Genomic DNA, 14,129 nt, shown 5'->3' with positions numbered 1-14,129 from the left:
GGTGGTGTTACAATCCCACCCTAATCCTTTTTAACATAAAATTACAATCACAAAATGGAGGCCAACCACACAATTCTGGGAATCATGGCCCAGCCAAATTGATAGCACATATTTTTGGGGGGACATAATTTAAACCATGTCACGCTGTCAGCTGCTAACCGAAAGGTTGGAGGTTCGAGTCCTCCCATGGGCGCCTTGGAAGAAAGACATATTGATCTACTTCTGAAAAATCCGCCATTGAAAACCCTACGGAGCACAGTTCTCTGACACTTGTGGGGTTGCCACGAGTAGGACTTGCGATATGGCAACTGACTTTTTTGGGGACCGTGTCTGCAGGCAGTTACTGGGTCTTCTGTCGATAAGACTGGGGAAAAACTGTGTTCAGAGCTCATCCTGACAGTGGGGTTCTCTCAGAGTTCACCTTGATCTGTACAGGATTTAGTTGAAACTTAGATTGAGAATTGTTTTGGAGCTTTTGAAGCTTTTCTCTATGACATTTTAGTCTGTAATTGAATTGATTTTGCTGAAAATGATATTATTTGAAGGTACTGTTGAATTTAAATTTAATGAGCATTCCCCTTTTTCTTCCTAGCCCATTTTTCAGTGAAGAGTTTTACTTTGAGATTCCAAGAACTTTCCAGTATTTGTCTTTCTATGTTTATGATAAGAATGTTTTACAAAGAGACCTTCGTATAGGTATGTACTATTCATAATTATCTTTAATCACAACTTTGGTGTTTATATTCATTATTTCCCTAAGTATAAAGTACAGAAAGATACAGAATAATACATGCTCACCGTTCCTGATCCTTTTCTCTAGACTTCATGTTCATTTGTCAATTTGATTTTTAATCTGTATACTCAGCTTTGGTGACACTTCCTCAGGGAGGCCTTTGCTGATTCCCCAGTCACCATGTCATGTGTTTCCATAATACCTGGCGGTTCCCTGTTCATGGTACTGATGGTGCTTGTCCATCAGTTTACTGTCTAATGTCTAAATTCTCTAGTTGAATATGATGCTTATGAGGGGGACTGTGACTCACAGGATGCCTTACGTTTAGTAAGTGTTTTATAAGTATTTATTGAATGATTCAAAGAATGTTTATATGAAAAGGTAACATTATTGATCCCCCCGCAAAGAATATCTATTTTTGAAGTTTTTCCAATAGAAGTAATTATTTGCTTTAATCTAGTTGTACTTTTTCTCCCTAGTTGTACTGATGACTAATAAATGTATTTCTTAAATGATCGAGACTGGGATATGGTCTGTGGGGATGGACTAGAGCAAAGCTAAACTGGCTTGCAGATGTATCACACTCATGGTCTTTGCATCCTGTCTTTATATTTTAATAATAGGTAGAAGTCTTTAATATAATCCATGTATTATAATCTCCTTTTTTAGTGTACTGAATTTCATGCTCTGCAACTCTGCTTTCTGATTTGAAATATGTTTAAGTCTCCCACAGCCCCCAAAATTAAGCTTTATCTAGCTTTGTCCTCTTCACCACCATCTAAGGCTGTAAGTCAGATTGACTCGGCTGGACCTAACAACAGCAACAGTGTGTCTCTAAGGAGCCTGGGTGCCCCAGTGGTTAAAGCGCTCGGCTGCTAACTGAAAGGTTGGTGGTTCGAACCCACCTAGAAGCTTTGTGGGAGAAAGACCTGGTGATCTGCTCCCATAAAGATTACAGCCTAGAAAACCCTATGGGGCAGTTCTGCTCTGTCACATGGGGTTGCTCTGAGTCAGAATTGACTCCACAGAACCCAGCAACAACAACGTGTCTCTGCTTTTGCTGCTAAACTTCTTTTTTAAATCTCTATGATCTGGCTTCCTCATTTTCTGTCAAGTCTTTTTTGAAGTTTGCCAAAATCATTTTAAAACAAATCAAATAACCTTTTTAAAAGGCAATATAGTTCTTATTTAAAAAGACTAGTACATGTTCTTAGTAACTGGTAGTGATTCTACACAGTGATAAATACAGTTAATAATTTGGTATATTCCCATTCTTTTTTCCATGCATTTATACTATTACATTGTACTGTTTATTCAGTTTTTGCCCTTTGTACTTAATTTCATCCTTTTCCCATATTTTTTAAAAGTATTTGTTGGTGAACATGTATGTTACTAATTTTTTCCCATCATCTACATGGCGTTGCTGTGAAAATCCTTGTGCATAAGTTGTGTGTGTCTCTTTTACCTTAGGATAAATTCTTAGAAGTGGAAATACTGGGTAAAAGAGTATGATTCTTTTTAAGGTTTCCTCTGTATATTTCCACATTGCCCCCCAGAAATATTTTACTAATTTACATTCCTCCAAGTGTGGTGTGAGCATAACCATTTCACCACATGCTGGCATTCTTTGATATTACCATTGGAAAAAAATTGCCAATTTGATAGGTAAAAATTAAATTTTTATTATTTTAGCTTATGTTTCTTTGATTATCAGTGAATTTGAGGACAATCTTCATAATGTTTATTGGTGATTTACATTTTTCTTTTGTGAATTAGTTGTTCGTTCTTTTGTCTATGTTTTCTTGTTGTAGTTCTTTTATTTATTCTTAAACATTCTTATTTGTTAAATATGTTAACTTTTATCATCTGTATACGTAACAAATACTTTTTTTCTGCTTGTCACAAAAGGTGTTCTTAGTTTTTATCTTCACCTGCCTCTGTATTGTATTTGACTCTTTTGACTGCCTATTCAGACAACTTTTTCCTTGTTGAAAATCAAGAAAAAGTTTCATGGCATGGTGTTTTCCTAGATGTTTTTCTTCTTTCGTTATCTTCTTTACTTGTATGCATACTCTTCTTTCTCTGGCAAACTCTTAATTATTGCTCACTCCTTAGGCTCATCCTCAATGCAGTTAAACAGATATTTATGTAACACTTCTGTGTGTTGTACAGAGGGTGGGACTATTAAGATGAATGACTCAGGTTGTTCCCAGCCTATCAGAAAGGCAGACATGTACAGTAATGCTAATACATTATAATAGGATCTGTGCTGGAGGTATGAATAAAGTACTTTGAGAGCATAGAAGGGAGAACAATTAATTTTGTTTGATGGGGGATTAACAAAGACTACCTAGATAAGGAAAGGAAGAACAGTTTCAAGGTAAAAGAATTGGCAGAAGCAGAGAGGTAAACATGAATCGTATGCTTGTGGAATCTGCTGGTGTATTTGCTGCGTATGTAACTTACTTAGGAGAGGGTGGTAGAAGGTGAAGCTGGGAATATAAATTCAGGTCAAATTGTGATGGACCCTAAAAACCATGGTGATCTGCTTCTAAAAGGTCACGGCCTTGAAAACCCCATGGGGTCACCATGAGTGAGAATGTACTTGATGGCAGTTGGTTACTGGTAATCATTTAACTAATGATAGTTCAAAACTGCAAACAAAAATCGTATTTTTTTTTTTTTTTTTTTTTGGTCTTATTTGTGTTTCAGAAACTTGTCCTTGCCTTTCGCCTCTGTCTCCCTTTCCTTCCTCACCTCTTCCTCTCCCCCGCTTTTCTTTCTCCCTCCCTTTCTGCTTTTCCCTAGCCCTGTTTTATTTCTAGGACTGATGACATATATTTCTTTTTCATATGTTATATTGCCTAATAAACTGACATGTTGCAGATATCCTAATACCTAATGACCTCACATGTTCTTCTTTGTTTTCCTCTGTCATTCTTACATAATAATTTCTCTGATTCTTTGGATCATGTGCTCTTCTGTGCTTCTTCAGGACAGCTGGTGTCATACAACTATATCTTTATGTATCAGAAACTGGCATCTTAAAAAAGAACTTGTTAAGAATAAGAGCTGGCAATAAAATTGCAAGTTTTTCTCAACTGACAAGTGGCTAATATATGCAACTAGTGAGAGAAAGGTTCCCCTCTCAGAGGACAAGAACCATTCAACTCTTCAGTGATATTGAGTACCATGGATACAGGAGATAGGAAATAGGAGGAAGAGGGCACTTGCTTATGGAATTTCTTTTTACCTGTGAGGCAAAGAGAGAGAGGATTCTCCTTTTGGGAGGGCACTTGTAACAGAGATGTATTTCCAGTGATCTGAGTTGTGGGTCATAAATAGGATGGGTAGATTTCCTACTCTGGTATTTTAGTACTGTTACTGATTACATAGACTTTAGTTGGGGGAGCCTGGAAATCAAATCACCGCTGAAAACACAGTGCCATTGTAATTATTTGTTGAATGAATGAATGAATGAATTAAACCAATAAACTTCCAAATAAACTCTTTTTAAAAAGCCCTCTTTTTAAGTTGGGAGCTTGTGTTAGTGATAGTTGTACATTCATATGCATACTTACAAATTATGAACAAAATTAAAATTCCTGGTAATTGTAGAATAGAAGTCTTCACCAGGAATCTACTGGTGAATTTCTGGGTGGTGAGTGAAATCTACTAAAATTGTATACCAGATGCTATCTGTGCATTTTTCTGGGGAAAAGGTACAAAAGACACACAGATATAACAAGTCTTAAAGGGAAGTGGGTGGTTCCGAAAGGTAAGAACTTCAGCTATAGAATGTACCGTATTTTTACGCAAATAATGCGTGCGTTCTGTTTGCCAACCATGCCCTCCCCCTGTGAGGTATTTTTGTAAGTGTGTCTATGCCATTTTTTTTTTTACATGTTGCTGTAAAAAAAAAATTAGCATAGCAGCACTTATGAAAATATCTTGCAGGGGATGGACGTGGTTGGCAAACAAACGTGTAAGGCATGCATTATTTGCATAAAATAGGGTGCATATCTGTTTCTGTATGTACATGTATTATTTTAAAAAAATAAGTACCAAGCTATTATATACTGCCTTAACATTTTATTTATATCTCATATGGAATCACTGGTAAAGGGAACCACTTGACTTGATAGAATTGTGATACAGGCAGCCCCGGGGATACAAACAAGATTTGTTCCTAAGTCTATCTTTAAGTCGAATTTGTAGGTAAGTTGGAAGAGGTACATACAGTTCTTACTTTAGCTTCAGTTAGTCAAAGTGTTTGTCTTAATGTATAGTATATATTTTACCTTTCTCTGCATGTAAAACACTTAAGAAACACTTCCAGTGTTCTCATGAGTGTCACAAAGTCGTGTGCGTGTTCGTTGTTATGAACCATTGTATTTAACTCAAATTTTTAATACAGTAGGCTTTATGACAGCCCATTCTTAAGTACAAATTGTTTATAAATCAGACTTTCGTAACCCGGGAACTGCCTGTAATCATAATCATTTATGGCATACAGTATTGAGTACTTTGCCATAATTTTGTATCCTAAGCCAGGAATTTGATACAATCTATAGGTAAAACATATCAAGAGGTTTGTATGATTTGTCTCTTAACCTGAACTCCTTCAGCAGTATAAAGAATATTTGGGAGTTGTAGTCAGTGCCTGAAATCTGTGTTGACTTTTAATCTGTATCTTCAGAACTGGAAGAAATTCTGTTTTCCCATCAGTTTTATCTTAAATTTAACCAAAAAAGAACTTAAGTATATTTGTTTCCTAGTGCCATTTCTTATAAAGATTTGAATGGATTATAAATGCTTATATATGTATTCACCTGAAGATTTTGGTCTTCACATTAGATTTTATCCAATACATTTAAAAGAAAATTGGAAATGTTTGTTCTTTTTTTGAGGGCCAGTTTATTAATCTTAAAATTTTACATCATGAGACTTCATGTGTTAATAGATATAGTTAATGAATTTTAAGTAGTTCTCCTTTGAGTTGTATATTAATACGGTTGTTATTCTGTAACGAAAGTATAGCTGTGTATTTTAATATTTTCCTTAACATTATACAGGTAGTTAGTTTTCCAAGTCATGAATGGGAAAATAAGCTTATCAAAATATTTGATGTGGTTAATTTTTTTAAAATAACAGCTTTATTGAGATGTAATTCACATACCTTAAAATTTGCCAGGGCTTTGAACCAGTTTAGTCATGGCTGATGAAGCAAAACCAGAAGAGGACCCGAATGTTTACAGCTTGGGTGCTCCCGAACTGTAACTGGAATGGGAAAAATTATGGGTCAGAGCCATAGAATGAGAGGCTCGGGAAGAGGCATAGTGAGCCATTTCAGGAGCCTGATGCATGAGATTGGATTATTGGCAGGACTGTGGAGAGCGATAGACATTCAAAGCGGCATGATTGGTGGCCATCTTTGAGCTGGGCATGAAGCTATTTCCAACTCTGCCCAAAATCTGGTGGGCAAGAGATTTGGTTGTCATGCAGGGGTTATGCTGTCCTTGCTTTCTAAGAGGGAGATTAGGTTTCTAGCAGGGCTTTGGTTCCGGTTCACTTGAATTTTAACAATTCGGCCCTATTCTGGTGCCACTTCCTCGACTGTAACTGAATTGGGAAGAATTGGTTTGAAGCCCTGAAATTTACCGTTTTAAAGTGTACAATGCAGTGGCTTTTAGTATGTTCACAAAGTTTGCAACCATCACCACTAACTCCAGAATAAATTTTTAAATACACTTTTTCTGTGTTTGTTTTCATGTCATGCCTTTCTTTCCACTTGATATACAAAAGTTGACATATGTTGACATAAGAGTTTCTTTAGTTTTCTGATGTTGAACTAAAGGACCAAGATATGTCATAAGTGAAAGGATATGAAGTATGATTAGGGTACTTAAAATGAAAATTCTTATTTGATAAAATGAAAGCAAGTGAACTGTTTTTGACTTTAGAATATGTTCTTTGTTAAAGCTTTGTGTACAATCTCTGAATAAATTGTCAGTTATATACAAAACTATGCCTACTTCTTAAAAGTTGAATTGAGGAAGGAAATGCTTTGTACAGCAACATGGCAAATACTTCATTATAATAAGAACATTTTTGCGTCTTCCTCTCACAATACTCTGTTCATTGCACTGTATTTTTTTCTGAGAGGTAGAAAGTCTTTAGAGAACTGCTTTGATTTTTTTTTTTTTATGCATTGAAGCACCATAATCATTCAGTGTTTGCACTGTTTTGATAAAAGAAAATTTTTAATAATTGTTTTAATCTCATAGTTTTCAAGCCAATATTGAGTATATTTAATGATGTATCATATTTTTTTCCTTTTAATTGAAATTTATAAACTCTTATTAAATGCAGATATGTCTGCTCAAAATTTACCAGAACATATGATTATAGTGTTAAAGAATTGGTAGGATTAGTTTGCACTACCATTGTGATTACTTTTTACATTGACTGAACTCTTAAGTGAAAACGTGAATCTGAGTAAGTAGTAAAAAATGCAGGTTTGTGTAAATACAACTGAGGTTTTGTCTAATCCCCTGATTGAAAATTACCAGAGGAGGGTCTGCCAAGAGGCAAAGGGAATTGAAGCACTTTTTTATTCTTTAGAATATAGAAGAGTACTTTATATAAGTGGATTTTTCTTTTATATCATCAGGTGGAAATCATTTTAAAATATTTTTACAAAGTATTATACATAATAGTGCAAATGGGTCTTGGGATTAAACAAAATACACTTTCTCATATTGTTTTACTTATTTCCTACAGGAAAAGTAGCCATCAAAAAAGAAGACTTGTGTAACCATAGTGGTATAGAAACTTGGTTTTCACTACAGCCTGTTGACTCCAATTCAGAGGTTCAGGTAAATATTAAGGCTTAAGTAATGCAAGAGGTTTTCGCACACAGGAAAAATGAACTGCTTATATTAGTTCGTGTAGATAGAACTTATACCTCATTTTAATGCTGGCACCAAATATTTGGGTAATATAGACCTTTGGATAGTAAAGAGTTAGAAATGGCTTTGCCATGTGAATTCAAGAGTAATGCATGTGTGTGTTTAAGTTTGGAGAGGTTATATTAGGTAAAGTTTGTTTTTTCCTGCCTTAGTTCTTCTGTTTGAGTTACAGTAGCAAATTATTACCTTTTTTTAGAGGAGAAAAAGTTTGAAGAGAAAAGATATGTTTTACTAACTCTGAGGAGAATCCTAGAAGTCTGTGATTTTATTCATTTTCATCAAAAAGCTTTGTTTACTCTCCAGTAAAGTAGACTTGGGAAAATGTTATGCATTCAAGCCATGCCCAAGCCCACCATTGCCGAGTCTTCGTTCCCACGTCCACCCCTTCCTGTTATTCACTTGTCTTTTTATTTGAAAGGGTATAATTACTCTTTTTAAGGCTCTTCTTCTTGCCAAAATAAGAGGTCTTTTACAGATTCTTTATGTGAGTGAAGAAGTATGTTTAACCATGCAGCTGAACTCCATTTGTTTCTGGAAAGTCTGAGTCTTAGAAATTGCCATTTCTTTCTAAAGGGAATCTTTTTCTTAATCCCTATTTATTTATAAAGTATGGTAAGCATTGTGAAACCATTTCCCAAGGGCATAGCTGCACGCAGGATTTTTCCTCCCTAAAAGAAGTTAAAATAATTTGCCACAGTGACTCAAACAGAAGTTTAAGGCAAGAAAAAAGTACTGCCCACGCACCCACAGATAATTTGCAAGTAAAGTGCCTGATTCTCCATTTCCTCATAACCTCTCAAGCATTCTGTTTGATTAAATTCTCAAAAATTAAGTGTCTGTATACTAACCCCCTTCTTAAATACAAAATATAAGTGAAATTTTTCCTGTTATATCCATTCTACTCTTTTTAATGTCTTTTGCTTTCTTCATTTGACTATAGCTGTTATTCAGATCCCAGTTATACAGTATTGTAAATGATCCAGGTGAAAGGCAGTGTGATGAATTGGAAAGGATTTTAAACTGAAAGTCAGAAAATTTAGGTCCTAATTTTCTTATGTGGTTACTTTCATGACCTTGAATTTCATTTCTATGAAATGGAAGTAAAAGTTGCCACATTTGACTGACTAATATGGTTGTGAGAATTAAGTATCTTTAAGAGTACTTTGTTGTTGTTGTTAGCTGCCATAGAGGTGGCCCTCAACCCATTGGTGACCTCATGTACAATGGTACAAAATGCACCCGGTCCAGTGTCCTGATTGGTTGTGGATTGGACCATTGTGATATATAGGGTTTTCATTGGCTGGTTTTCGGAAGTAGGTAGTCAGGCCTTTCTTTGTAGTCCATCTTAGTCTGGAAGTGCCACTGAAATCTGTTCAGCATCATAGCAACACTCAAGCTTCCACTGACAGGTGGGTGGTGACTGTGCATGAGGTGCATTGGCTGGGAATCCAAACCAAGTCTCCCACATGGAAGGCAAGAATTCTACCACTGAACCCCCACTGCCTCTCATTAAGATTCGTTTGAAAGCTGTTAATTGTTATACAAATGTAAAATATTATTATCTGTTTACCATTCCCCTAAAATGGCTTTACCAGAAGGTAGACAGGAAAGTTTTACACTACCAGTTTTTCTTTTTAATAGTTTTAACAAAAGGCAAGATAAGATTGAAAATTTAGCCTGAAGTGAAGTTTGAGGATTATTTTAAGATTTAGTTGAAGCCCATTCTTCTTCTTATGACCAGTGTAAATTTACCAAATGATGTAAGGGCTCCAGGTCTCAAAAAGTAGAAATCTGTATAAAATATTCTTTGTAATTCGTGGAGATGGTATTAGTATTAGTACTGGGTCACAGGCTTTTATTTGATGATGTATATATAAAACTCTTCTGTAAAGCATGAAAATTCTGGAAGGAGCATTTACCTATTAAATATAATATTGAGATTTTTTATTTGCTACAGATTATTTTCATGGCCATGGGTTATTAACCTTTCCAGCTCTTTTAAACGACACTTAATTAGTAACATCTACCCACTATTTAAAATAAATTTTGGAAGAAAGAATACTTTAGTGGGTGGGAGGGATGCTTAACAGTTTTCAAGTTAATAGGGTACTATTGAGAATATTGTTGTCTGGCCCCAAAACCGATGTAGGAAAACTAAATTAACTTTGTGAGTCTAGAAAAGGTAGAGGAGCAGCCCATACTACCCCATGATTCATGAAAACCCTACTTTGCCAATAAATTTTTTCACCAGCATAAATTTTATAAACTTTTACAAAAATATCATGGAAAATAAGAGTAGTTGATAGAGCGATAGGAGAAAGCTACAATACAAATTGAGTTCAGCAGGAAGATTAAACTTAGTAATTATGCTAGTATGTATCTACAAAGCGTAATACTAAGTGCTTGATCTACATTATTTCATTTAATCTTCAAAATAGATACTATGAGGTTGGCATTATTACCTCCATTTTATAAATAAGGAAAATGAGATTCATGGAGGTTAAATAATTTGTCCAGAGTCACAGAACTACTACCAAGTGATAGAACCGTGATTCCAACAGAGATCTGATTCTAAAGCTTTACTGCCTTTCGCTATTCTGTCCTGTCACTCATAAAAAGTTTTCAACAGAGATGAGGAGGATCACTTAGGGAACATCTGAGTGTAAAGAACAGAAACCCACTCAGATTAGCTCAGAGGAAAAAGAGGCATTAGTAAATTCCTAGGGAGCTTCTTGGAATACCATTGCAGTAATCCCAACATGATCAATTTCAGGTATAAAGTTGTCAGGCATTTGCGAAGGAGCTACATCTAAGTGGAGGTTAGGTTCTTAAGACAACAAGCCAGGTGCAATTCTCATCAAGTCAAAATTATTTTTGAAAAGACTTTTAATTTCTCATAAAGTGTACTAAAGGATTGGTTTATTTGGTTTTGGTTGGCAGCCGCACAAAATAGTTGACTTGCGTTGGTGGCCATGGTGAATGAAAAATATTTTATCTTTAAACTGTCGACCCTCACGTAGTGCAGCAGTAGATGCTCATACTGCAAGAGGCACATGGGAGCTGAGGCCCGCTGATTCATTTCTCCGCACTAACATGCTCACTGTGTTCATTGGGTGTAAGTGGTCACTATTTAAAGTGGTTTTTTTTTCCTTTCATTTTGCAAAGTGAATAGCTAATGTTTTCTCTCTCTCTTTGCCTCCCTCTCATTTTATAAAGTGTATATGATTACATTCATTTAACTCAAATGATGAGATTCCATTGTAGTCTTTTTGTGTATGTCTGTTGAGAATATGTCTGTCCCTTCTGCTTCTCTATAAATCCACTCTAATCTCTTGTCTCCCTTTGCACATCAACTTTCATGTTGGCAGCTGAAAAGTGCTGCACCATCCTTTGAGTCTTATATGACCATACAGCCTCCTCACGCTCTAAGATCTGACTCATTTCTGTGCCACAATTTAGAAAGAGAATTTGGGCAAACTTGGGTCACTTGTCTACCCCAGTCTTCAGTGGATATTGTTGGAGGATAAAATCCCCTTAGAGCAGTCTAGTTTGGGGTTTTGTTCCCTAATAAAGGGGCCTGGGTGGAGGAAATAATTGACATCTCAACTTCAGAGGAAGACAAGTTTGATTTCCTACTTCTATTAATTGGCATTTGGACCCCAAATAGTTGCTAACCTGTTACTGCTTGAGGATCTTCATTGGTGAGGTAAGAACTTCATATACAGGATTCCCTTTGGTTCTGAAGTTCTGAGACTTTATACAGAAATGTAATTTAGCCCTCAAATAAAAAGATTCCCAATAGTAGTTAGATAGGTTTTATACCAAAACATTCGAAACATTGCTGAGAACTATAACCCCTTTTCTTGGAATTGTCTCACATGCTTTATTAGTGCTGCTAACAATGTTAATAATTATTTTCAGTTTTCTTCTCAGAAGGTTAAAGTATTATTAATGATATTTCGTGAGTGCATTTTCAACTTTTTTTTTCCTTGATTCTTGCTTTTGCAGTTTTACTTTCTGTGCTGAACTACTCTTCTCAACCCACTGTAACCTGTCTTCCAACCCCACAGAGGGTCAGAAGGAGAGACAAACAGCTCTCAGTGTTACTCAGGGCATTTGTAGCACAAAGTCTAATGGACATTTTTTAGTCTTCTTCTTCTTTGATCTTTTAACAGCTTTTGATACTGTTGAACAGTCCCTCCTTTTTGAGCATTCTCTTCCTTAGTTTCTGATCTTTTTTATCATGCTACTTCACTTAGTATTCTTTCTTCATATCCTTTGCCACTGTACGTGAAATTAATAAGGATTGCGCTGATGTCTCTTCCTATGAATCTTCTTCTGGCTTCAGTGATCTGTAGTTATGCTTTTAACTGTTTGGTCCTTGAATTCATAAGAAACTTTTAAGTATTTTTTCTTTCTTTATTTCTTAGGAGCTATGATAAAGAGCATGACTGTCAAAATTTCTCATTATAGAATAAAAAGATTGAATACAAAATGTGCTTTAACAGTGATCCATAAGACTGATTAAACAAAGTCTTCCATATTCTCCATATGCTTTCATTAATTAAGGGTGTTTGTCTCACACAACTTGTACAAGCAGTAAATCCAGATATACTGTCAACCATGATCTTTTGATGCAATTACTTAGTTAATAAGTCCTTACAAACAAGCTTATCTTGAATTTCTGGATCATGCCATAAATTAGTGATTGCTTTATAGTTTTTTTTGGTAATATGGCCTCTGCATTTAAAAAAGAAATGCAATATATGGCCTCTGCATTTAAAACAGAAATGCAATGATTATAGCTAATAATACATACATCTGTTTTTTTACATGCCTGATTAAGACATAATGAATGTAAAGGCATAATTCATTATTGCAGGTTGACCAAAAACAAAAAAACTTTATTTGTGAAATTAAAATAAGAAAGAAATGAACCATTTTAGATAATATTAAATCTTCATGGAGAAAAACAAATCTATTCATAAATAATCAGCATTAATATATGAGATATTAAGTAAAACCTTTATTGTGTCTTGCATCTGACCAGGCAGTTGTGTCCAAAATGATGTATTTATTTATTTATTTAATAAGTATAAAAATATCTGTCAGAAATCCAGAAGTTGGGATTTTTTCCCTCACATGAAGAAAAATTTTCACTGGTTGAAACAGTGTACTAGGTTCCTTTATGTGGAAATGATTGTTGAAATTTTAATGTTTTGTTATAAAAACTAAAACATTTTTAGACTTGAGAGGTTTTAAATTGCATGCATTGTGTTTTGCTGAAATACCTATATTCATCTAAACTTCCCAAACTGTGTGCAGAAATTCACATATCTTCTGTAGGATACCAAGAAAAATAAAATTGAAATAATCACAGCTATTTCTGTGTGAAATTTTTATAAATGTAATTGAAACAAAGTTAGCATATAAAATATTAAACCCTCAGACAGTACCAGAGTAATGTTAAGCTCTTGAATATGCTGCTTAATATAAATTAATGTGATGCAGTTGCATATATCAGCCTAACATAACCAATTCTATTGAAAAGACTTTGGCTTATTTTTAATTAATTAAAAGTAAGAGTATGCGCCTAAAACACAATAAAATTTTTTTAAAAAGTATAGCGTACAGTGCCAGATATCTGAACTTCCAACATTTTCTGACATATGTGTTGGATATACTATTTGTCATTGAACTTTTCTAGGTTAAGAAAACAGATGTGGGCCAAATCACATTTCATGTTTATCATCAAACATAGTAGTAGTTCCTTGTCAGAGTCTTATTGTTGCTTCTTCATAGGTAATGTCTGTGTTTTCTCTAGTTGCTGTTAGGATTTTCTTTTTATCTTCTTAGCAGTTTTAGTATGATATGTTTAGGTGTAGCTTTATTTATTTTTATTCTACTTGGGTGGTTTTAAGGGTTCTTGAATCTGTGGCTTGATTTCTTTGATCAGTTTCTGAGAATTCCAGGCTATTATCTCTTCATCTATTTCTTTTTTTTTTTTTTTCCTGCCGCATTGTTTTTTTCTCCTCTCTTCTGGCACTCCAGCTGCATGACTAATAGACCATTTCACTGTGTCTCATATATGTTTTATGGTCTGTCTGTGCTGCATTGGATATTTTCTACTGACTCGTCTCCCATTTCACCAATCTTCTTTTCAGCTGTGTCTAATCTGCTGTTAAAAACATCTGTTAAATTCTTCATTTTGATTTATTTTATTATTTAGTTTAACATTTTTCATTTGATTTTATACTTTCCCGTTCTGTGCTGGATTTGCCCTTTTGTTCTCTATCATTAAAAAAATTTAAAAACAGCAATTTAAATCTCTCGGTTATCTTCAATATCTGAATCTCCTCTGAATCTGCTGCTTTTGCAATCTTTTTTATTTTGATTTTTGATGATTTGGTGTTGTCTTCTGTCAT

The 14,129-nt window shown here is 34.8% G+C and overlaps 1 protein-coding gene across 4 annotated transcripts in view; it reads left to right on the top strand.

Moving 5' to 3' along the window:
* The window catches only part of RASA2 (RAS p21 protein activator 2), a 122,564-nt gene that overhangs the window by 33,589 nt on the left and 74,846 nt on the right, over positions 1 to 14,129 (top strand). For all 4 annotated transcript variants that reach the window (XM_004385080.3, XM_023739342.1, XM_012558040.2 and 1 more), the window contains exons 3-4: positions 593 to 696; positions 7,517 to 7,611. In XM_004385080.3, coding sequence (XP_004385137.2) covers positions 593 to 696; positions 7,517 to 7,611 — 199 coding nt within the window. The remainder of the gene's footprint in view (positions 1 to 592; positions 697 to 7,516; positions 7,612 to 14,129) is intronic.

The sequence above is a fragment of the Trichechus manatus genome, unplaced genomic scaffold, assembly GCF_000243295.1.
Source record: "Trichechus manatus latirostris isolate Lorelei unplaced genomic scaffold, TriManLat1.0 scaffold00132, whole genome shotgun sequence".
Lineage (NCBI taxonomy): Eukaryota > Metazoa > Chordata > Mammalia > Sirenia > Trichechidae > Trichechus > Trichechus manatus.
Note: the sequence above shows the minus strand (reverse complement) of the source record. Positions and strands in the feature narration are given on the sequence as shown.